Source organism: Prionailurus viverrinus, chromosome F1, assembly GCF_022837055.1.
Source record: "Prionailurus viverrinus isolate Anna chromosome F1, UM_Priviv_1.0, whole genome shotgun sequence".
In the NCBI taxonomy this organism is placed as follows: domain Eukaryota; kingdom Metazoa; phylum Chordata; class Mammalia; order Carnivora; family Felidae; genus Prionailurus; species Prionailurus viverrinus.
The window spans coordinates 62,382,338-62,402,874 of NC_062577.1; the positions used below are offsets into that span (position 1 = coordinate 62,382,338).

The 20,537-nt window shown below is 63.9% G+C and overlaps 2 protein-coding genes across 2 annotated transcripts; one reads left to right on the forward strand and one right to left on the reverse strand.

Annotated features, from left to right (window-relative positions):
- The first annotated feature begins 4,702 nt into the window (after positions 1 to 4,702).
- On the forward strand, positions 4,703 to 11,727 carry IGSF8 (immunoglobulin superfamily member 8). The gene is made up of 7 exons (XM_047841272.1): positions 4,703 to 4,949; positions 7,994 to 8,371; positions 9,053 to 9,514; positions 9,861 to 10,268; positions 10,471 to 10,884; positions 11,165 to 11,295; positions 11,466 to 11,727. Exons 1-6 carry the CDS (start codon positions 4,886 to 4,888, stop codon positions 11,278 to 11,280), a joined length of 1,842 nt encoding a protein of 613 aa, XP_047697228.1. The 5' UTR covers positions 4,703 to 4,885; the 3' UTR covers positions 11,281 to 11,295; positions 11,466 to 11,727.
- A 3,557-nt stretch (positions 11,728 to 15,284) lies between these two features.
- Positions 15,285 to 20,179, reverse strand: KCNJ9 (potassium inwardly rectifying channel subfamily J member 9). Its single transcript, XM_047839608.1, has 2 exons — positions 19,333 to 20,179; positions 15,285 to 16,991 (listed from the first exon to the last, which is right to left on the reverse strand). Exons 1-2 carry the CDS (start codon positions 20,177 to 20,179, stop codon positions 16,660 to 16,662), a joined length of 1,179 nt encoding a protein of 392 aa, XP_047695564.1. The 3' UTR covers positions 15,285 to 16,659.
- Positions 20,180 to 20,537: the final 358 nt, after the last annotated feature.

The following is a 20,537-nucleotide window of genomic DNA, read 5'->3' on the forward strand; positions in this document are numbered from 1 at the left end:
AAGCAGGTGCACAGGAAGCACTAGCAACAACTGCAGCCTCCTCCCCATCTCGCTCAGGGCTGGGTGTGCACAAACTCATCAGTGACCTGTTCTCCGAATCTGTCCCTTGCTCAACCTCAATGACTCAGAGGCAGCCACCTGGCGCTCACCACCTCCTGTCCCCTGAGGCTCATCTAGAAGACGCCGCCCACAAATCTCTGTCTAGCAAACCGCTGCCTTCTTCTGCCCTTGATCCGCTCCCCACTCCCCCACCCGCAGGCTGCTGGGCTGGGGAACTAACGAGTGACACATTGCGCGGGCTGCCTCAGCTCTGGGCTACCCTCCACCGGGATGTCTGCGTCATCAGCTGGCTGGGCGAGGGGGAGAGGGAGTCGGGGAGCCTCTGGGGAGGGGGAGGAGCCCAGGCAACCAGCACTCCCGGACTGGGGAGCCAGGGCGGGCGGGCGAGGGGATTCCAGCTCAAAGGGATCCATCCTTGGCATTCAGGAGTGGGTGGCAGCTGGCGCTAATCCTGGGTATAGAAATGGCAGGGCCTCCCTGGGAGTCAGGGCCAGGTCATGCTGAGGCCAGCAGTGGCACTGGGGCCCCTCTGTTCTTGAACGGCTGTCTACACCTTTGGCATAGGGTTTGAGAGCTGGGGAAGGAGTGTGGGCTCAGCCAGGACAAGAGGAAGGTTCAGAGAACAGACACACACACACACACAGGCTAGTGCAGGAGTCCCTCATGAGGGCGGGGTGCCTGGCTGGGGAGGAAGGAGGGAGAGGGTCCAGTAGGCCTGTGCGTGGGTGCGGGAGATGACTCGGGTTTTGCGGGTGTGCACCTGGGTCCCGGCGTGGAAGCCTCTCGTTTCGGTGCGAGCTGGGGCGAAGGGGCGTTTTGGCTCTAGCTCTGTCTTGTCTCTTTGCCTGAGCCTCTCCAGCAAGTCGGCAGAGAGAAGTTTCCCTTTTTGGAGGGTGGGAAAATATGGCTCATCAGGCGGTACGGTCACGGCCTTATAAACACACATAGATCATAGGACATTCCTCTGTGTGACCCTTAGCTCCACCGAGCTGGGATTTGTACACATGAGAGAGAGAGAGAGAGAGAGAGAGAGAGAGAGTGTGAGCTAAGGACTACGTGTGTGTGCGTGTGTGTGTGTGTGTGTGTGTGTGTGTGGTGTTCCCTGTGTCTGACGTCTGCCGGGTATGTGTTTCTGTGTCTTTGATGCATTTGTCACGTCTCCAAGGCGCTGCCTGGGTCCACAGCTGGGTCTGTGCTTGTGAGTGCTGGGTCCACGTTTGCCTTCAAGAAGTCACGTCACGGGGGGGTCAGAAGCCCAGGCTCTTCCACACCTCAAACAATCCTAGGCTCAAACCTGCGTTTGGACAGTAACCAATCCATTTACCTTGGACGTGTTCCTGCACTTCTGCCCGCCTCAGTTTCCTCCCAGGGATAATAATAGCACTAACCTCCCAAGGTTCTGGCCAGGACTAAGGGAGATTAAATCACGCGCCTGGCACAGGTCAAGACACGTTAACCGTCCAGTCTTTGAGCGTGCCTCTCAGAAAACCACGTCTTCGTAGTTGTGCCCATAATGTGTGACACCTCCGTCGGATTAGAAGTCGTCTGTAAAAAGAAATGTTTTAACGTTTATGTATTTTTGAGAGGCAGAGCATGAACAGGAAAGGGGCAGAGCGAGAGGAAGACGCAGAAGCCGAAGCAGGCTCCTCCGGGCTCCGAGCTGTCCGCACAGAGCCCAACAGCAGGGGCTCGAAGGCGCGAGCTATGAGATCGTGACCTGGGCCAGAGTCCGACCTTTAATGGACTGAGCCACCCAGGCGCCCCCGGATTAGAAGTCGTTTTAAGGCAGATCACGGATCTTAACTATTTTCTGACGACACTCAGTGCAACCCCTTGTTCGTGGGGTTCGTGGGCAGCAGGTGGTCCCACAAGGATGAGGGCCCCCTCCACGCCCACCGGTGCACCCCTCCCCCGTGTCTCTCTGCAATCCCAGGCCCCCTCCCTCCTGTCTCCGCCAGCCTTCCTCCTTTCTCCGCTCACAGCTCCACAGGCGTCAGCCAAGGCGCCAGGTGGGCCTGTGTGGCTTTTTAGGGGCCACCTGGGGAGGGTACAGGGGCCCTCTCCCGTCTACAGGGTGTGTCCCTCCCCCGCAGCGCGGGCGCCTGTGCTGTGTGCATGTGTCTGTGCGTCGCTCTGTCGCGGCGTGTGAGTGACGTCTGCCTCGGTACGAAGCTGCTCTGTGTTTTGGCGGGTGCGGGCGTCCGTCTGCTGCGCGACGCGCCCCGGTGCTGGGCCTGCTCTCCTCCCCCTCAGCGCTGCCGGTTACATAAGCGGGACTCGGGCCTGGGCCCTGGGCGCCCCCTGCTGGCAGCCTCCGGAACTCCCGGTCCAGGGAGGGGCTCGCGGAAGAAATTGGTTCTGGCTTCAGCCCCCCCCCCCCCCCGAACAGCAGTCCTGCCCTCAGCATCTACCTGCGCCGGCTCCCTCCCAGCCCCAAGCCATAGGATGTTCTCAGCAACCTGAGTGTCCCCTCTCATAACGCTCACATTGGGGGTGGGCTATTACTTGCTTATGGCCTGTCTCCCTGGCACGGACCGTATGTTCCCTGAAGGCAGGCGACCGGGTCTGCCATGCTTGTCACAGCATCTCCGGTGCCCAGTACCAGGCCTGGCCTAGTCAGTGTTTGTTGACTAACTAAGTTTATAGGGTGCAGAAGCTTGAGAAGGGAGACAGTGGGATGTAGGAAGATTTGGGGCTCTGGGGAAAGGCAGGCCTGAGCTCATCAGACACTGGCCACTTAAAAGCTGTGTGGCCTTGGCGAAGACGCTTAACCTCTCTGCACCTCCAGTTTCTCATCTGTTAAATGACACCATCTGGCAAGATATGCTGTCAAGACTAGAAACGATACCCGGAGGGGCCTACTGTGTAGGCATCCCATAAACGGCATGGGGACGATCGGATGGGCAACGTCTCCCAGCTCTCAAGCATCAGGAAGGCAGAGCAAGTGCACTCTGCTCCCCCCCAAAAGGGAGAGCGGTTTCCCTTTAAAGCTTCCCTATGCCTTTCCGTTTTCACATAGCTCAGTCCCACCCATGGATGGATTTAGGTGAAATGGATCTGGAGAAATCAGGCTGTGAATATCTCAGAGTGGGAGGAAACAGGCACCTGGGCCAGTCCTGGAAGTCTTGGGAGGGAGGGCTGTCCCTTGCTGAGATCCGCATTCTGCGCAAGAGTCTCTCTGATCTCTGAATGTGGCTTCAACTGAGCACCTCCTCTGAGCCAGGCACTGACTGTATCCAGGGAAGATCTGGTCTGACCTCTGTCACTTCCCCTCTCGGGGCCTCAGTTTCCTCCTCTGTAATAAAAGGACTGGGAGGCCGTGGGGACTGGGAGGGGCATGCGCTGTGGGGTCACTTCCCAGGGCCGGCTCCTTTGACAGCCTAAGCTCTGCAGACCTGGCTGTCCCTTCTCCTACCTGGCCCCATCCTTCCTGCACCTGCCCATGCCCCACCTGCTCCGTGGCTGGGAAGAGACCCTCTTCCCATCCTCCCGGCCTCCTGGGCAGGCCCCACCGTTCCCAGTGCCAGCGGAGTCCGGCTCTCCTCACTGGAGACAGACTCCTTCATGCAATCGCCTCGCTGCTCCTATAAACGCTAAGCAAAACCTCTCTCAGGAAGCGGTTTAAATAATCACTCACAAACGAAAACTAAACCCCATAAACACCCTATCTCCTATTCCGTGTCATCTGTGCCAAGAACCTCGTGTACATTATGTCAATTAATGGTCACAAAAGCGCCTTGGGGTGGATGTCGTCTCAGTCCAGTGTGCCACCAGGGAAACAGGTTGAAGGACGTTAACCAACTGGACGGGATCCCCAACCAGGAAGTGATGGCGCCCAGCCGGCGCACCCTCCTAACCCACTCCCTCTGGTTCTGCCCCGAGGGGGTGGCAAACAGGTCTCCCGCGACCTTGTGAGGCCTCGCTGCGCCCTTCAGCCCCGGCCCTCCGCATTCCGGAACTCCTGGGTCCCGCCCATCCTCACTAGAGCGGGGTTTGCAGCGAGGCCTAACGGCCCACGGCAAGTGATTGGATCCTAAGTGCGTGGCCAGTCACCTGACTGACCCCAAGGCCCCCTCACCCAACTCTCAGGGAAAGGCCGGAAAGGTGCGGGGCGGTGGGACGATGCGGGGTAGGGATTTGGCTGAGCCCAAGTGCCGCCCCCTGGTGCCGGCCCGGGGTCGGGGCGGAGCCCGGACCCAGGTAGGCGGGTCGGGCCCGGGTCCCGGCGTCGGGGCGGGGCTGAAGTCGGGGCTGGGGCGGAGCCCGGACCGAGAAGGGCGGAGCGGGGCCGGGGTCAGAAGTCAGGTTAGTTCTGGGACCGGGGTCTGGGAGGCTCTGAGCGGGCCCGGGGTCCGGGAGGCTCTGAGCGGGCCCGGGGTCCGGGGTCTGAGGGGGTCCAGGGTCCGGGTACGGAGCGGAGACGGGACGGGTCCAGGGTCCGGGGTCTGGGAGAGTTCGGGATGAGGGGTTGGGGTGGGGCTGGGACCGAGATCGGGGCGGGGCGGGGCTAGGGGCGGGGTGGAGCCCGGGCTCCGGGGCGGGGCCAGGGGCAGGCGGGGTCGGGGCGGGGCCAGGGGCAGGCGGGGTCGGGGCGGGGCTTGGGGCGGGGCGGGGCGGGAATGGTCTCCGCGGAAGGAGGGAAAGCGGTAGGAAGAGGAAGGGGGAGGGAGGGGACTTGGGAGCGCCCGCGCCGCTCGGCTCCGTTGCGTGCACCCGCGCCTCGCTGCTCCGCTTCGTGCCCCCTACCCGGGCATGCGCCCCCGAGCCCCCGTCCACTCAGAGCCCGCGCCGACCCCCGGAGCCTCCCCAAAGCCGGCCGCGCAGGATGGGCGCCCTCGGTCTCTCGCCGCGGCTCCCGCTGCTGCTGCTCCTGCTGCTGCTAATGCTGGGTAAGCCGGCCCCCGCCCCGGCCCCCAACCCTGCCGGCAGGTGCCTGCCACCTGGCGCTCGGCCCGGCCCACCTCCCCAGCGTTTCGGGGCCCTTCGCACCCGCTTCTCCGTCAGAGGCGCCTCGAGCCTCCCCGAGCTCGGCGCCCAGTTGCCCGCCGAGCCAGACCCCCAGCTCTAGGCCCCGGGCTGGGGCCCAGTGAGGACCCACCGAGGTGCCACCCCCAGGCCGCGGGGTCGGCCCCACCTCTCAGTCGGCGTACTCAGGTCCTGGGGTCTCTGCGCCCAAATGCTACGTCTCCCTCCGCCTCACACTGAGCTTCAGGCCCAGCTCTGAGTGCCCTCCCTGCGTGGGCAGTGCTCGCCCGTCTTCGTAATTGCCCGGAGTTGGCTGGAGGCCCAGGGGCCGGTTCTGCCCATAATCTTTGAAGTTCAGTCTCCCCTGATGGTTCCCCTCCGCCCCACTTCATCATCTGATGTTTGGGGCACTTCCGCCTCTTACGCCGTCTCCACGCGGGGCGGGGTCTCTCTTTGCCCACTTTCTCTCTCTCAGGTCGCACTTGACTCTGTAGCCCCCCACCGCTGGTCACACCCCCTTAGTCCCCCCACCTTCCCCGCCTCAGGGGAAAGCAGGCTCCATGGAGACTGATGCTGGGATCTCCAAGCACCCTGCATCCGTGGGGGTGGGTGATCATGGCGAGGTGTTCTGGCCACCGCTGGGTGGATGCATCAGGGCCCTGACAGTGCAGTTGTTTTTGGCCTGAACTGGAGGGTTCCCTTAGGAGCTTGTCTGGGGAGGAGCATGGCTTCCAGACAGGGAGGCTGCCTGTACAGATGTTGGGGAGACCCAAGCCCTTGAAGCAAGAAAGACACCGCGTGGGGGTGGCCTTGCCACCCGGATTCAAAGCTGCCATAGTCAAGGCGCAGGCTGACGACGTAGCCCCAGCAGCCTGTTTCCAGACCAGAGCCCCACCGCTGTGCCAAGCAGAGCCTCGCCCCTGGCTGCATAGGTCCCTGGGCCCTGGGGAAACAGAATGAGGCCTCTCCTTGGAGCCCTGGGTGGGAGGCAGGAGGGAGTTGCTGTGGGGCCCGGTTGCCTAGCAGTTGGCCCGTTGTCCCCAGTGGGCAGCGTGGAGTGGAAGGGCCCAGAGGAGGTGGGGAGGGGTGGGGCACAGACTTGGAAGAGCCCGCAGAGATCTGCCTGCCCACTGCATGCGGGTATTTCCATTCATTCCGAAGATGAGGAAAGTGAAGTGACTTGCCCCAGAGAACACATCTAGTGAGCGCTAGGGCTCGGATTCGAACCCAGATCCGATGGACCCCAAAGCAGGTGTCTGCCCCTCCTCCCCGCTCTGGCCTGGGAAGGGAGCTGCCTGGCAGCTGGTTTCCTAAGGCGGCTGGCTGACTTTCCCATGGGGATCTCCAAGCATCAGCAGCTGTGGAGCCAGGAAGGTGGGAGGGGGCCCTTCTGAGCAGAGTCTGCCCGGAGGCCCAAAGGTGTCAGCTCAGCTGTCTCCACCGTCACCTAGATTATGAAATGCCCTAGGGTAGGGCCCTCCTGAGTCACAGGCTCACTCACTGTCAGAATGGAAGCTCTTAGCTCTCCTCCAGTGTGGAAACCAGCTTGGGAGAACAAGGGATGTGTCCACGCAGCTGGGCACGGGGCACGGGGCTGGGGCCGGGACCCAACCTGCTGAACCCAAGCGACCGCAAGTGCCTCCCTCCTCCCTGGGCTCAGCCACAGGAAAGGGCTAAGAGCCCAGCTTCTGGAGGAGCCAGAGAGCAGAGCTTGACCACAAACTTGGTGTTTTTCTCCAGCCTCTGCAGAAAGGCCCTGGGTATGCCCCTGGGAGTGATGGGAATTCTGGTTGGTGTGGTCAGTCTCCCCGGGCCTCTGCTAGGATTTCCCCCCTTCTTCCCTGGCTTTGTCGCTCTGCAGGGACCTGTGGAAGCCATCTAAGGATAGTAGGATCTTGGTCAAGACATTATACTTCTGCCTGAACTTTTCTCATGTGTGAAATGGAGGCAGGGGGCTGGCCCAGCCCTCCTTCCTGGAGTTCTGTGATCTTATCCAGTGGGGCTACGGAAGGACGGATGCAAGGAGAGAAGGAAGAAGCAGAGCCCTCCAAGGGCCTCAGGAGTATCTGCTGGGGGCAGCGTAGGGCCTGGAGGTGGGGGCAGCATGGGGAAGAAGAGAATTTTGGCCTGTCTGAGGAGAGAAAGACAGGAAGGGGTGGCCCGAGTTTGCGCCTCCCAACACAGAGGGAGCCTTATGTAAATGAATGCACACCGTATGCAAATGAAGGCTTTTGTTAGGGAGTTGGGAGGGGGGCTTTGTGCATCCACTGGGTCAGCCTAGAAGATTGGGCGTGGGGGTGGGGCTGGGGGAGCGATCTTCTGCCCCCAGAGGCCAGGGCAGAGGCTGGTTCTTGCCCCATAAGCCTCAGCTGCCTCGGCAGCCCTGTGGGATGGGAGAAGCAGTGAGCTCATGGCACAGCTGGACGGGGCGGGGAGGGCATTGTGTGGTGAGAACTGACTGGGTCTGTGCCCTGTCCTGCTCGGCCCACTGGCTCCATTGTCTGGAGTCCCCTGGTCCAGGTGACACAGCTGAGCCAACCCGCCCTTCTAAGCAAGATTTTGCCAGCTCCCCTCCAACAAAGGAGAGGGACGTGGGGACTCAGAGTCCCTTAGCTGGAAGGCTCCGCTGACCGGGCCCAGAACGCACGAGAGCGGGGAAATGGGGGAGGGAATCCAGGTACAGCTGGAATCAAGGAACGGAAGCAGATAGACTTCTTTCTGCCCGTAGGGGCCTTACTTCTGACCCGCCGGAAATGGGGTGTTTCTGGGTCCTGAGGCAAACCCGGGTCTGTGACCAACTCGAGATCCGGGTGTCTTACCTCCCGGCATCCTTTCCCTGGGTCCCAGCTGGGTCCCAGCCTTCCCCAGGTCTCCGGTCCTTCATTGGGCAGGGGTCAAGAGCGGGGCTGGTAGTGGGCGATGCGGTGGGGACCCAGGCATCTCCGGCATCTCCCGTCCTTCCCTACAGGAGCCGAGTGCTTCGCCCGGGAGGTGCTGGTCCCACAGGGGCCCCTGTACCGCGTGGCTGGCACGGCCGTCTCCATCCCCTGCAACGTCAGTGGCTACGAGGGCCCTGCCCAGCAGGACTTCGAGTGGTTCCTCTACAGGCCTGAGGCCCCAGAGGCCGCGCTGGGCATCGTCAGCACCAGGGATGCCCGTTTCTCCTACGCTGTCTTCGGGCCCCGCGTGGCGGCCGGTGAGGTGCAGGTGCAGCGTCTCCAGGGGGACGCCGTGGTGCTCAGGATCGCCCGCCTACAGGCCCAGGATGCTGGCATTTACGAGTGCTACACCCCGTCCACGGACACCCGCTACCTGGGCAGCTACAGCGGCAAGGTGGAGCTGAGAGGTAGCGGCCCCGGGCGGGGGGCGAGGCCCACCCACGCAGAAGGCGCAGCGTCGGGGCCAGGAGGGACCTGTCTAACCACCCCTCAGGTTTTGCAGCTGGGGAAACTGAGGCCCAAAGGGGTTATGGGACTCGCGCAACATCGCCCACAGGCCGGTGGCTGGTCTGGGCCTCTAACCGAGGTCTCTTCGTTCCAGCTGCTGGCTCTTCCTGTTCTATGGAGCTTCCTCCGGGGAAAGGGGGAACCAGTCCCCTCCATTCCTGGGTGGGGGGAGCCTGCTGGGGTGAATAGAGGCCATTCCTGGAGATTCCAGGATCCAGATCTGGGGGCGGAGGGGGAGGAAGTGGACGTAGGGTAGGAGTGAGGCCACGTGACATTCTTGCTCTCTTATATTTCTTTGTGTTCTGGGAAGGAGGACAGAGCCACTTTTCTGTAGTTCAAACAGGGGTCGGCTCCACACATACGGGTGAGTAGGCGACGGGCTGGGCTATGAACTTTGACAAGTATTTACTGAGCGCCTGTGGGGTGCCCAGCACCGTCCCTGGCACCACTGGGTTAGAGAAGAGATCACGCGGCCCTGTGGGAGCTCACCACGGTCTATTTGAGGAAGCAGGTGGTACACGGGGAACAGCAACAAGGGCCACCGGCTCCCGGCCCTCCCCCACTCCGGCTGTTCTCTCCAGTTCTTCCAGATGTGCTGCAGGTGTCTGCCACCCCCCCGGGGCCCCGAGGCCGCCAGGCCCCCACTTCACCGCCTCGCCTGACGGTGCACGAGGGGCAGGAGCTGGCGCTGGGCTGCCTGGCGCGGACGAGCACGCAGAAGCACACGCACCTGGCCGTGTCCTTCGGGAGAGCGGTGCCCGAGGCGCCCGTGGGGCGAGCGACGCTGCAGGAAGTCGTGGGGCTCCGGCCCGACCTGGCCGTGGAGGCTGGGGCTCCCTATGCCGAGCGGCTGGCTGCAGGGGAGCTGCGGCTGGGCAAGGAGGGGGCCGAGCGCTACCGCATGGTGGTGGGGGGCGCCCAGGCCGAGGACGCGGGCACCTACCACTGCACGGCTGCCGAGTGGATTCAGGATCCCGACGGCAGCTGGGCCCAGATCGCGGAGAAGAGAGCTGTCCTGGCCCACGTGGACGTGCAGACGCTGTGTGAGTGCCACGGGCCCACGGTGGGAGCTGGGGGCTGTGGTGTCGCAGTGGGCCCCGTGGCCGAGGGCGGGCACCGGACGGTCCCTGCCCGACTCCAGGGAGCCCGTCTTCCGCAGTGAGCCGTCCCGTTTGCATCACTTCCCTCCCGTGGTGGGTTTTCTCTGCTCCGAAGTTGGGTGTGGAGATGGGAGGGCCGTGGCCAAGGGCCGAGAGTCAGGCCCTGGGTGGGCGCCACGGTCCTACCCTGTGACGGTGCCGCTGTCCAGGAGAGAACTACAGGTGGGGAGTCGGGAGCTCTGTGCCCCCTGCTGCCTGCGTGACGCCCCTTGCCCGTCCTGTGTTGCAGCCAGCCAGCTGGCAGTGGCCGTGGGGCCCGGGGAACGGCGGATCGGCCCTGGAGAGCCCTTGGAACTGCTGTGCAACGTGTCCGGGGCGCTGCCCCCGCCAGGCCGCCACGCTGCGTACTCTGTGGGCTGGGAGATGGCCCCTGCCGGGGCCCCTGGGCCCGGCCGCCTGGTAGCCCAGCTGGACACAGAGGGTGTGGGCAGCCTGGGCCCCGGCTATGAAGGCCGGCACATCGCCATGGAGAAGGTGGCGTCCAGAACCTACCGGCTCCGGCTGGAGGCCGCCAGGCCAGGTGACGCGGGCACCTACCGCTGCCTGGCCAAGGCTTACGTCCGAGGGTCTGGGGCTCGGCTTCGAGAAGCGGCCAGTGCCCGCTCCCGGCCACTCCCGGTGCACGTGCGGGAGGAAGGTGAGGGGGTGGCTGGGGCCTGGCCAGGGTCCGGGGCTGGTGGGACCTCTTCCTTCTGCTTCTGTGCATCCCCCCCTGCTCCGCCCCGGCTGCTGCCATGCCTCGGTCTCCCCGCTTCTCTTCTTCAGGACTGGGGTGTCGCTCGGACAGCAGTCCCGACCTCACACCCCTCTGACCCCACGTCCTCGTCCTCGTCCTGCAGGCGTGGTGCTGGAGGCCGTGGCCTGGCTGGCGGGAGGCACCGTGTACCGTGGGGAGACGGCGTCCTTGCTCTGCAACATCTCTGTGCGCGGCGGTCCCCCGGGGCTGCGCCTGGCTGCCAGCTGGTGGGTGGAGCGACCCGAGGAAGGGGAGCTGAGCCCTGCACCTGCCCGGCTGGTGGGCGGCGTGGGCCAGGACGGCGTGGCAGAGCTGGGCGTCCGGCCTGGAGGAGGCCCGGTCAGCGTGGAGCTGGTGGGGCCCCGCAGCCACCGGCTGAGGCTGCACGGCCTGGGGCCCGAGGACGAAGGCGTGTACCACTGCGCCCCCAGCGCCTGGGTGCGGCATGCCGACTACAGCTGGTACCAGGCCGGCAGCGCTCGCTCGGGGCCCGTCACGGTGTACCCCTACACGCACGGTGAGTGACCCCTGCCCGCCCCCCGCTTCAGCCGGGGCCCTTGTTCTGCCCCTCCCCTGTGCCCCTCCTGCTCCCGTCCCCCCTTCTCCTGCGTGAAAACCCGCTTTCGTCCCATTCTGGCCCCAGCATCCCCGCTGAACCTGGTCTGGGAGGAGAGGGCAGGGGGCGCCGTCTGGGAATGGAGGAAGGGGGCCCGCGACCCGGCAGCGAGGGCGCTGGGACGCGGGCGTGGCAGGGTAGTGGCACCCCGGGCTGAACAGAGCCGTCTGCTCTCTCCCAGCCCTGGACACCCTGTTTGTGCCCCTGCTGGTGGGTGCTGGGGTCGCCTTAGTCACCGGGGCCACTGTCCTTGGTACTGTCACCTGCTGCTTCATGAAGAGGCTTCGAAAACGGTGACCCGTTGCTCCCCAGGTGAGGGCAAAGAACCCCGACCTTGCTGTCTCACCCCCCCTCCCCCCCGCGGCCCCGGCCTCCGCGCCACCGCGTGCTGGGGTGAGTGCCCCTCCCCGGCCCCGCCTGGGGGAGAAGCGGGCACCGGAGGGGGCTCTGTCCTTAGCGCACCCCGCGCTCTCTCCCCCCAGTTCTTGCAGGTGTGGACTGTCTTCCAGCCCAGCTCCAAGAGCACTTCTGGCTGCCTGGCTCCCCTCTCCCTCTGTCCCCCCTTCCTTTAATTTATTTGGCCTCCCCACCCAGAGTGGGGGCCGTGGCCCCCAGCCCCCACTCCTCCCTTCCCGGCTCCCCGCTCTGGCCTTCTGTTGTTGATCTCATGCCCATCCCACGGGGAGACCATCCCCTGTCCTAGAATTCGTTTTTCTAAAATGTGAATAAACTTGTTTTATAGAACCCAGGGCTGGCGTGCCTTCCTGCCCTGGGGCCGAGGGGTGTGGCCAGGCGGTCTGTTGGGGGGCTGATCGCCTATTCTGGACGACTCAGGCCTTCCTTCCCACCATAAACACCATCTGGCCTCTGTGGGCCGAGCCACCCACCCCAGGAGGGGACACCTGGGTCCCATCTGCTGCCCGAGCTGTCAGTGCCCTGCCAATCCCTGTCGGGGCTCCTCCTCGGGGAGGGGAGCACAGAGAGGGGGTGAGTGCACCGAGCCGGGCCCCCTCTCCCAGCCTCCTCCCATGTTGCAGGGTAGGGGCTTCTGATGAGCCCTTTTCTGAGCTCCCCACACCCCTCTGCCTTCTCATTCTTGGTCCTCAGGGTCTCGGGCCTGACTCCTCCCATTTTCCCTCCGGGTTTTCCTTATTCTGTCTCGCAGCCCAACAGATGCCCCAGAGCACAGCCCCCTGGGGGGTGGGGAGGACGGCAGCCAGGGGAGGGCCTGTGTCCACAGAGCCCCCCCATAATGCCCCCCACAGCCTGCCTGTACCCCCCCAGGCCTTGGCCCATCTCCCTTCCAGCGCCCCGAGGGCCCCTCAAACTTGTCTTTGCTTCAAGAGTCTCCGATCTGAGAATTCTTAGCTGCCCTGCACCTTCAGGGGCACCCAGTTTACCTCTTTTAATGCAGCTGTTTAAACAGTTATCGAGTTTTCTCGACATTACTAGTTTTCTAAGTGTTATTTTTACAGGAGGGGAAACTGAGGCCCAGAGTCCCAGAGCTAATTAGCGACCGGGTCGGGAGTACAGTCCAGGTCTCCTGACTCCCTGCGCCGTGCACGGTGGTGCCCTGAGCGGTCACCGAGTGGCCTGGATACAAACGGCCCGCCCCTCCGGTCCAGACCCGCCCGTTTCCCCGAATTAAACCCAGCGACCCTATCCCACACCCCAACCTTTGTTCTTGAGGGGACAGCCGAGGCCAGGGCTCAGGGACCTCATCCTTGACCCGTGGTGACCCAGGTGGCCCTGTGACGTGAGGCAGACGTTTCTCTGAGCGGACCCACACCGGCAGCTCCCTCCGACCCCCTTCCCGGCTTTCCGGAGGCACAGGGGCCCACGGGATCCTGCTTCCCAGCCTGGAATGGAACAGACCGGGGTGCTTTCCTCTGAGGGGTTCAGTCTTTTATTAAAGGACAGGAGCAGGGTGTGGCCAGGACCAAGGGGTGGAGGTCACTGCTGGACCGGTGTCGTGGGAGCACACGCTTGCCTGGACAAACACTCCTCTCCCAGGAGGCCAGCCTCAGGTCCCCCCCCACCTCCACCCTGTCCCAAGCTGCCCCTGCTCTCCCCTCGCCGTCCTGCTGGGCTGCCCCCGGCGACTCGGATGACACCAGGCAGGGGGGGTGGAGGTGGGACGGGAATAGCGTTTCCGGGGGGCGGCTGGCCCAGCTGGGTGGACAACAGGCCACAGACACATCCGATGTCTGACCTTCTCGCTTCTCCCTCCAACGGTCACCCACGTGCAATCCTGCCTCTTGAGTCAGTTCTACGGGGGATTCAGTCTCGGGCCACTGATGCCCTTTCCCCCCAGCACCCCCCCCCCCGCCCCCCGCCGCCCCCAGGACTCCTGACGGCTTCGTCTTCCCCGAGCGCCATCTCCGGCTTATCACTGCAGCGCTTCCACTGAGCGGTGAGTTCCCGGGCCCAGGGGTAAACGTGTCAGCCTGCATTTCAGGGTCCCTTTTCCCAGGCATGATAGCCCACCCTTTATATCCAGTCTCCTGCTTCGATCTTCAGTTTTTCCTCAGCTACTCCTCAGCTTCCCCTCAGGTTCCGCTCAGCTTCGCCTCAGCTCAGCTACTCCTCCTCATCTCAGCTACTCTTCAGCTTCCCCTCAGCTCAGCTACTCCTCAGCTTAGATACTCCTCCTCAGCTCAGCTACTCCTCAGCTTCCCCTCAGCTTAGCTACTCCTCCTCATCTCAACTACTCTTCAGCTTCCTCTCAGCTCAGCTACTCCTCAGCTTAGATACTCCTCCTCAGCTCAGCTACTCCTCAGGTTCCGCTCAGCTTCCCCTCAGCTCAGCTACTCCTCCTCATCTCAGCTACTCCTCAGCTTCCCTCAGCTCCTCAGCTCAGCTACTCCTCAGCTTCCTCTCAGCTCAGCTTCCCCTCAGCTCAGCTACTCCTCAGCTTAGATACTCCTCCTCAGCTCAGCTACTCCTCAGCTTCCCCTCAGCTTCTCCTCTGTAAGCTACTCCTCCTCATCTCAACTACTCTTCAGCTTCCTCTCAGCTCAGCTACTCCTCAGCTTAGATACTCCTCCTCAGCTCAGCTACTCCTCAGCTTCCCCTCAGGTTCCGCTCAGCTTCCCCTCAGCTTAGCTACTCCTCCTCAGCTCAGCTCCTCACCTCAGCTTCCCCTCAGCTCCCGCTCAGCTTCACCTCAGCTCAGCTACTCCTCCTCATCTCAGCTACTCTTCAGCTTCCTCTCAGCTCAGCTTCCCCCAGCTCCTCAGCTCAGCTACTCTTCAGCTATTCCTCAGCTTCTGCTCAGCTATTCCTTAGCTGCCCTCAGCTGCTCCTCAGCTACTCCTCAGCTCAGCTACTCCTCAGCTTCCCCTCAGCATTCCTTAGCTACCCTCAGCTACTCAGCTTCCCCTCAGCTCAGCTACTCCTCCTCATCTCAGCTACTCCTCAGCTTCTGCTCAGCTATTCCTCAGCTTCCCCTCAGCTGCTCTTCAGCTACTCCTCAGCTTCTCCCCAGCTTCCCTTCAGCTTCTCTTCAGCTATTCCTTAGCTACTCTCAGCTTTTGCTCAGCTACTCCTCAGCTCAGCTACTCCTCAGCTTCCCCTCAGGTTCCGCTCAGCTTCCCCTCAGCTCAGCTACTCCTCCTCAGCTCAGCTACTCCTCAGCTTCCCCTCAGCTTCTGCTCAGCTATTCCTCAGCTTCTCCTCAGCTTCCCTTCAGCTTCTCTTCAGCTATTCCTTAGCTACTCTCAGCTTTTGCTCAGCTACTCCTCAGCTCAGCTACTCCTCAGCTTCCCCTCAGCTTCTCCTCAGCTATTCCTTAGCTACCCTCAGGTACTCCTCAGCTGCTCCTTAGCTTCCCCTTCAGCTTCCCCTCAGATTCCCTTCAGCTTCTCTTCAGCTATTCCTTAGCTACTCTCAGCTTTTGCTCAGCTACTCCTCAGCTCAGCTACTCCTCAGCTTCCCCTCAGCTTCTCCTCAGCTATTCCTTAGCTACCCTCAGGTACTCCTCAGCTGCTCCTTAGCTTCCCCTTCAGCTTCCCCTCAGATTCCCTTCAGCTTCTCTTCAGCTATTCCTTAGCTACTCTCAGCTTTTGCTCAGCTACTCCTCAGCTCAGCTACTCCTCAGCTTTCCCTCGGCCCAGCTACTCCTCAGCTTCCCCTCAGCTTCTCCTCAGCTATTCCTTAGCTACCCTCAGGTACTCCTCAGCTGCTCCTCAGCTTCCCCTTCAGCTTCCCCTCAGCTACTCCTCAGTTTCTTCTCGGCTCCCCCTCAGCTTCCCCACAATTCCCCTCCAGCTCCCCCTCAACCACCCTTCAGCTCCTCCTCAGCTCAAATGCCCTACCTCCTGACGTGACTTCCAAGTCTATGTAGAGCAGTGGTTCTCAAAGTGTGGCCCCCATACCAGCAGCATCGGCATGACCTGGGAACTTGCTAGAAATGCAAGTGTTTGGTCTCTACCCCACACCTATCGAGGCCGAAACTCCGGGAGCGGGGCCCAGCCGCCTGCGTTTCCACAAGGTCTGCAGGCGACTCTGATGGACACGCCAGTTTGACAAGTGCTGGCTCACTCGTTCTCTGTCGTTCTCTGGGCCTTACTCAGCCCCCAGCTTTCCGATCACCGAACCCTCCCGCCCTCTGCTCCGAGAGACGGTCGGGTTCCGTTTGAGCCACACCTGGTGCGGTTGCCTCAGGGACACCGTGTCCCGAGGACGGGAACCAGGTCTCCGAACGCCCGCCCCGCCTGTGCCGGGTCAGTGCTCTGTACCCAACGCGCACCCGGTGAACCCCGCCAGTGGCGCCCGGGTCACCGTGCCCCGGGACAAACTCCGCTTTCCCACGGGCCCCTGTACCCTAGCTCGAGCGAACTCACTTTCTAGATCTCTCCTGGCCCTTCTTCCCCAGAGCGTCCCTCTTCCTCTCCTGCCGCTGCAGTGCTATTTATGAGATCTCGTCCCGCTGTCAGAAAATAGCCGTCCCTGCTCCTCCTTCCCCGGGGCCCTGTCTCCCTGCACGTGGGGGCACGGTCACTCACACCTGGCCGAGCCACCCCCGCAGCCTTCCGTCCTCCTGCTCCGGTCACAGTGGTGGGGGCGGGGCGGGCACCCTCGGCCCGGCCCACCTCCGTCCGCCCGGCATTCTCTCCTCGGGGTCAGCTCGGGCCACCGTGTCCAGCGAGACAGGTGGGCCGCAGCACGGGGAGGCTGGCCGGGGAGGTGAGTGGGGACTAAAACCCAGCCCGCACTCCGCTCCCCAAGCCGTGCCCTCTGGTTCGGGACGGCATCGGTTCCGGAGGGAAAGGGCGCCTTTCCAGAATTCGCACAGAGATGCCCTAGGGCCGAGCAGCGGCCCCAGGCGGGCCCGCCACCTGCGTCTGTCCGTCTGCCTCCCCGCCGGCGTCCGTCCGTCTGCTCCCGTCTCCCCATCCAGCCCCGCATAGACCCATCCTTCTGCCCATCCGTCCACCCGTGAACAGACGTGAGGGCCGAACACAGACAGGCTGGCATGTTTCCCGTCCCCACCGTCCGTCCTCCCGAAACCAGGCCCCGCGCCGTCCGCTGGATTCCTGGCTTGCCATTCTGAGGGGGCTCTCCGGCCTCAGCGCGTCCCCTGGGGGGGCCTTGCCTGCCTCCTCCTCCGCCCGCGCCATCCAGCTCCCAGGTACCGGTGTCTGGCCCTGCCACAGGGGTCTGGAGGAAAACTGGTCACACCTTGGACTCGCTCTCCGGGGGCGGCAGGCAGCCGTTCTGCTCCTTGTCCTCGCCAGCCCCTCCGCCCGCGCCCTCCCCGGCCCCCTCCTCCTCCACCTTCTCATCCAGCCGGCTGGGGACGGACCAGTAAAGATGGGCGTCTAGGCGGGCGGCGGCCTCGGCCAGCTCCCGGGCGCTGCACGAGGGTGTGGGCACCTCGAAGGTCTGGTGGAAGCTGGCATAGTCCACCTCGTAGAAGCCGTCCTCCAGCGTGAGCACCGACGTGAACCGGTGGCCCCACAGCACCTCGTCCACCAGGTAGGAGCTCCGAGCTTGGCAGGTCATTCCTGCGGGGAGGGACGCGGGTCGTGGCCGGGGCGGGGGAGGGGCGGGGATCCCAGCCCCAGGCTTCCCTCTCCTGCCTCTCATTCCATACCCGCCCAGCTCCCCCCTCTTCTGCATCTGCCCTCGCTCTCTGGACCCCCAGCCCACGCTCTCCCCTCCTCCCTGTGGGAGGTGCCCCATCAGAGAAGCTTAACCTTGACACTGACCTTGGGGACCATCTATCCAACTTCCCTCTGCACACAGGCCGTCCCACTGGAGCCCGACGACGGGGCATCGAGTGGGGCGCTCACCGCCTCACAAGCGTTGACGCCCCGAACAGGTTTGTTTCTAATAAGAGCTAAACTCTGCCGCTGGCCATTTCACACCCCTTCAAGTATCTGAAAACAGGAGCCTCGGGGCCCATCACGTCTTTTCTTCAGGCTGCACGTCCCTGGCTCCCTCCATCCTTCCTCATGCGACCTGGCTCCCCACCCCCCCCCAACCCGATTCTGCCGTCTTGATTGCAAACCTGAATGGCCGAGGGGACCCCTTTCGGCACTTTGAGCGTGATACGTGTCCGGCTGTGGCCCGCGCCACGCATGGAGAGGGCTCACCACCTCTCTCCCGGCCATGAGGCTGTCGCTAATAGGGCCCAAGACTACGTTACATAAGCGTTTTTGGAAGCTGGATCACACTGCTGCAACATTAAGCCTGTGGCCAACTGAAACCCCCGGGTTTTTTTCGCCCCAGCTCTTCAATGCGGTGCTTACATAAGTGATTTTTTTAAAGCCTAAATGTAGAATTTTATATTTATTCCTTTTAAATGTCATCTCGTTGGGCTTTGGCTCATTTTACTTGGCTTTTCAAAAGCGTTTTCAATCCTGACTCTCTCACCCAAAATATTACCGTCCTCTCCAGCTCTGTCTCTCTAGAAACGTCCGACGAGCTCCCCTCCCGATCTCCTCCACGCCACCCTCCCCAGTCCTGCTCGCCCTGGGGCTGTGTCCCGTCTGCCCTGGAGGGTTGGCACACCCACCAGGGCAGGCAACCCTCCCCTAGGGTCTCTCCCCCAGCTCCTGTCCACCTCAGAACAAGGGGGAACGGGAGACGGAACGTTAGCTAGCCAGGGACCGGCTCTCCACATTGCAAGCACTGCCCTGAGACACCTTGGGGACACTGGCATTCTGACTCCTCTGGCGAAGGCTGGAGTAGGAAGTGTCCAGTGGGGGAGGGGAAGAAGAGGCAGAAGGGACCCTGGGGGGAGAGCGGCTGTGAGGGAGGGAGGGCGCAGCAGGGACCCCTCTCCTTAGGGCTGTTGCTCAGGGCCCGGCAGGCGAGTGACAAGTGGCTGGACAGAAAGGAACGGGACCGGGGTGAGGAGGGGAAGGGGCAAGGGCTAGGGCAAGCATGGCGGGGGGCGGGGGGGGGGCGGTGAGGAAGCCATGGGGGGCACGGGGGGTGCGGAGGGGGATGCAATAGAGGCTTGGCAGGAAGGGCCAGGAAAGGGGTTTGAGGGCACCAGCCTGGGAAGCCGGCAGAGGCCGCCGCGCAGGCCATACCCCGCAGCCTTCTGTGGTTTTCGTATCCTCCTCCGGCTTCCAGATCTGAGGCCTGGAAGGACCTCATCTGCGCCCCTGCGCTGGCCTCTTCCTACCTGCTCCCAAACCCTTCACTATGTAGGCCTGAGTCGAAGGTCCGGACGTCACCCAGGCAGGGGGTGTTGACAACTCCTTCTGGAAAGGGGCTAGCAATGCTAAGATCATCTAGTTCCTTGGTCAGTGGAAGTCGAGAGTCCTCGGATGGCTGGGGAAGCTGAGGCAGAAGTGAGCCCAGCTGTCAGCCTGTTCCTAAGCTCCAGCCCAGGAACAGCTCAAGCCACGGAAGGCCCTCGCCACCAAGTTCAGGGGCCCGGACCCTCTCAGCGATGGAGAAAGCCCTGAAGGTACCCCTTCTTCCACCTTCCAACTCTGGACCACCAAACCCCGGAGCCGGGCTACCCCTGCCCTATCCGCTTATTACACCCGCGACTATGGACACCCGTCTCAACCTCTCCTCGCCGCGCAATGCCCCGTCTGAGAAATGGGCACGATAAGGAGAACGGGCCCTCCCGGGGTCGGGAGCGTCGCCGGGACCAGAGGACCTCGGGGCCGCGCGGGCCACGCAGCAAGTGTGAGCTCCGCGACCGTGCCCCCGCCCCCACCCCGCTGCCGGTGACCCCGACCTCGCGGCCCCCCTGGGGGGGGGTGTCGGCCCTCCGTCCGGCCCGCACCCGCACCTCCCCCCCCCCCCCCGGTCCCTCCCCGCACCCCCCCCGCGCCCCCCCCCGTCCCTCCCCGCCCCCCCCCCCCCCCCGCGCCCGCGCACCGGTGGCCTCCACCATGCCCTCGAGGATGACGACGATCTCGAAGTCGTCCCTCTCCAGGGCGCGGCGCGACGCCTCCCAGAACGGGCTGGCGGCGTCGATCTCGTGGCTGATGACGAGCGGCGACACGAGGAAGAGGCGGTCGTCGCCCGTGTCGAAGCCCACGCTCAGGTCGGTCTGGTGCAGCGGGATGAACTCGCCCTCCAGCGTCTGGCGCGAGCGGATGAGCTTGGCGCGGATGGAGGCCTCGACGATGTGCGACGAGCGCAGGTCGCCCACGCGGAACATGAGGCACAGGCGCCCGTCGCGCAGCGACACCACGGCGTGCGACGAGAAGACGAGCGTGGCGGCGCGCTTGTTGGGCTGCGAGATCTTGACGAACATGCAGCCCACCATGAAGGCGTTCACCATGGAGCCCAGGATGGCCTGCAGCAGCAGCAGCGCGATGCCCTCGGGGCACTGGTCGGTGATGACGCGGTGCCCGTAGCCGATGGTGGTCTCCGTCTCGATGGAGAACAGGAAGGCGGCCACGAAGCCGTTGAGGTTGTTGACGCACGGCGTCCACGCCGCGTCGCCCAGGTGCTCCAGGTCGCCGCGGCCGTAGGCCACCAGCCACCAGATGGCGCCGAAGAAGAGCCAGGTGAGCGCGTAGGCGAGCACGAAGAAGAGCAGGCTCAGGCGCCACTGCAGGTCGGCCAGCGTGGTGAACAGGTCGGTCAGGTAGCGGCCCGGCTCGCGCACGTTGCCCTGCTGCACGTTGCACCTGCCGTCCTTCTCCACGTAGCGCTGGCGGCCGCGGCGGCGCGGCGGCTCGGGGCCCGGGGAGCGGGGGGCGCCGGCCCGCGCCATGGCGGCGGCCGCAGGGGGCCTGCGGGACGGGAGCGCCGAGCCTCAGCCCCCGCCGGCCGGCTCTAGGGGGCGGGGGGGGGGGTGGAGGGGGCGCCCCGCGGCCCCCGCCCCGCCCCCAGACCCACCCCCGGACACAGCCCCCGCCCCGCCCCCAGACTCAGACACAGCCCCGCCCCCAGCCCGGGGCGCCCCGCGGCCCCCGCCCCGCCCCCAGACTCAGACACAGCCCCGCCCCCAGCCCCAGCCCCGCCCCCAGCCCGGGGCGCCCCGCGGCCCCCGCCCCGCCCCCAGACTCAGACTCAGCCCCGCCCCCAGCCCGGGGCGCCCCGCGGCCCCCGCCCCGCCCCCAGACTCAGAC

What these genes read in the sequence shown, in the direction of transcription:
- IGSF8 (XM_047841272.1), top strand. Translation starts at nt 4,886, where the DNA reads ATGGGCGCCCTCGGTCTCTCGCCGCGGCTCCCGCTGCTGCTGCTCCTG. An exon ending in CCTGCTGCTGCTAATGCTGG is followed by an intron (nt 4,950 to 7,993) that starts GTAAGCCGGCCC and finishes CCTTCCCTACAG; the next exon opens with GAGCCGAGTGCTTCGCCCGG. An exon ending in GGTGTACCCCTACACGCACG is followed by an intron (nt 10,885 to 11,164) that starts GTGAGTGACCCC and finishes GCTCTCTCCCAG; the next exon opens with CCCTGGACACCCTGTTTGTG.
- KCNJ9 (XM_047839608.1), bottom strand. Translation starts at nt 20,179, where the DNA reads ATGGCGCGGGCCGGCGCCCCCCGCTCCCCGGGCCCCGAGCCGCCGCGC. An exon ending in GGGCATGGTGGAGGCCACCG is followed by an intron (nt 16,992 to 19,332) that starts GTGCGCGGGCGC and finishes CCCTCCCCGCAG; the next exon opens with GAATGACCTGCCAAGCTCGG.